This window comes from Sinocyclocheilus grahami, unplaced genomic scaffold, assembly GCF_001515645.1.
Source record: "Sinocyclocheilus grahami isolate Dianchi unplaced genomic scaffold, SAMN03320097.WGS_v1.1 scaffold494.1, whole genome shotgun sequence".
In the NCBI taxonomy this organism is placed as follows: Eukaryota; Metazoa; Chordata; class Actinopteri; order Cypriniformes; family Cyprinidae; genus Sinocyclocheilus; species Sinocyclocheilus grahami.
The window spans coordinates 758483-760812 of NW_015505673.1; the positions used below are offsets into that span (position 1 = coordinate 758483).

Sequence of the window (2330 nt, forward strand, 5' to 3'; positions counted from 1 at the left end):
CCTTCCGACAAGCGCAGTCTGCTCTGATTGGCCAGCTGACCCTGTGCATTGTGATTGGCCGAACACCGCAAGCACTCGTCGGAAATGTAACGCCCCTTACCATAATCACCAGCTTCAGCTTTCAAAGTAAATGTAAAGACAGTAAATAATGTCATTAGTTTTACCATCAGTTCAAGCCCGAAAGGGGAACAGACACAGTGATGATGCAGTACACAAGCCGCGGTTAAGACAGCTGACTCTACTGTGATGTGACGCTCTCTCTCTCTCTCTCTCTCTCACACACACACAGCGCGCGCGCACACTTTTTTCTTCTTTCTTTGCGTGCACATTTGGGCGCATTATGCAAATATTTCCACATAGTGAGGTAGACATGTGGGGGCGTGTTAGAACGAGCCGTTTTAGGGGGGCGTGGCAGAGTCTTAACTTTGATTAAGAATATCTCTTTGGTTTTGAGTCTTTAGTCTTTGTAACTTCAGGGATCTTATCTATGCACAATCAGCTTGTAACACTCCAAAGAGAAAGGAAAACTTGAAATCGCATCATATGACCCCTTTAATACTATGGCACTTTTTATTAGTGTTATTATTCCAATGCATCTCTCTGCTTTCCTCCCAAACTTTCTTTTACTCTTTTAGAGTCAAATGTTATACACACTCTTTACAAACTTGTTTGAGTGAATCATTTAAAAGAAGCCGGAATCCCTATGAGGCAACATGTATTTCTATTCAGTTCGACTTCAGTCCTGTTGAAGTCATTTCTGTGCAGATGATTTTCATCTATTAGTGTTAAATTGCAGAGCGTTTACTGCATTGAATCAGAATGTGGGCTTGCACATTTCAGTCAGATGACCTTTTCTCTTCCAGTGGTCAGTGCAAATGGCTGCAGCTGGACCGCAGAGTGCTGGAACACGACTTCTCCAAGAAATCCGGGCCTGTTGCGCTTCAGTTCCTGGTGAGGTATGTGATCTCTGCCTCATGATGTCTGAAGTCACATGACCACAGCGACCACAGAATGCAGCACATTCCTGGACTCAATCACTGCTCCAAAGAAGCACCTTGTTTTTTGTCTACGGCTATATGACTCGCCTTGTTTAGCGCTACAAAATTGTGATTTGTCATTTGCAGGTTTTACATCGAGAGTATTTCACTTCTGAAGGAGCACACGACTGTGGAGTTGTTCTTTCTGAATGCCAAGTCCGCCATCTATAATGTGAGTACATTTGTGTCTGTTTACCCACTGCAGTGATTCACTGTCTCATTTCTCGCCTCTAGAAACAGTTAGGAAGCCACAGACCTCAGACAGTTAATATGAGTTATTGCATCCCAAGGCCATTGGAAGGGAATGTGTCACTGATTGGCTTGTGAATCAAGAAAAAAGAAATTCTTGCAAGATTCTTCATAACCATCAAGATCAACATAAGCATTATTTTGGGCATTATTTTTTTCACTGTCCGGGTTTTCCCCACCACTTGCACTTTCCACTTTCCCCACCACTTGCAGCAGAATTGTATCTAATACTGAGGCACAATTTTATTTGTGTTTGCTCTGAAATCTGTTATTTTATTTTCTCAGTAACACTTAACAATAAGGTTCATTAGTTAATGCACTGTGAATTAACATGAACAACTGCATTTTCATTAACTAACATTAACAAAGATTAATAAACACTTTAATAAATGTGCTGTATTGTTCATTGTTAGTTTATGTTAGTTAATACATTAACTAATGTTAACAAATGACACCTGATTGTAAAGTGTTACCGTTTTCTCCTATAAATGTAAGATTTATGTATTTGAAGGGCATATAAAATGTACATCCATTTGGATTAAACAGTAAACATAAACTAATAAACTTAAAGGGATAGTTCACCCAAAAATGGAAATGTGATGTTTATCTGCTTACCCCCAGGGGATCCAAGATGTAGGTGACTTGGTTTCTTCAGTAGAACACAAACGAAGATTTTTAACTCAAACTGTTGCAGTCTGTCAGTCATATAATGGAAGTGAATGGGAATCACGGCTTTGAGAGTCAAAAAAACATACTCAAACAAAACCAAATTAAACCCTGCTGCTCGTGACGATACATTGATGTGTAAAGACACGAAACGATCGGTCTGTGCAAGAAACTGAAGAGTATTTATATCGTTTATTACCTCTGATGCACTGCAGTGTCCGAACTGTCCTGAGTGTGTCCTGAGCGTGACGCGTCTTCTTCTTCTTGCTTTACGGCGGATCGCAGACATAAATAAGTGCATTACTGCCACCTATCTCTCAAATGGACCACTGAAACTCTATCTACAATCTCAATTAGGAGTGTCAATGGTCCATTTGA

General features: G+C 40.3%; 1 protein-coding gene across 1 annotated transcript in view; it reads left to right on the forward strand.

Annotated features, from left to right (window-relative positions):
* Window positions 1-819: 819 nt before the first annotated feature.
* The window catches only part of LOC107554208 (FERM domain-containing protein 4B-like), a 21691-nt gene continuing 20180 nt past the window's right edge, over window positions 820-2330 (forward strand). The window contains exons 1-2 of the mRNA XM_016236647.1: window positions 820-956; window positions 1125-1209. Of these exons, the coding sequence (XP_016092133.1) occupies window positions 820-956; window positions 1125-1209 (222 nt within the window). The remainder of the gene's footprint in view (window positions 957-1124; window positions 1210-2330) is intronic.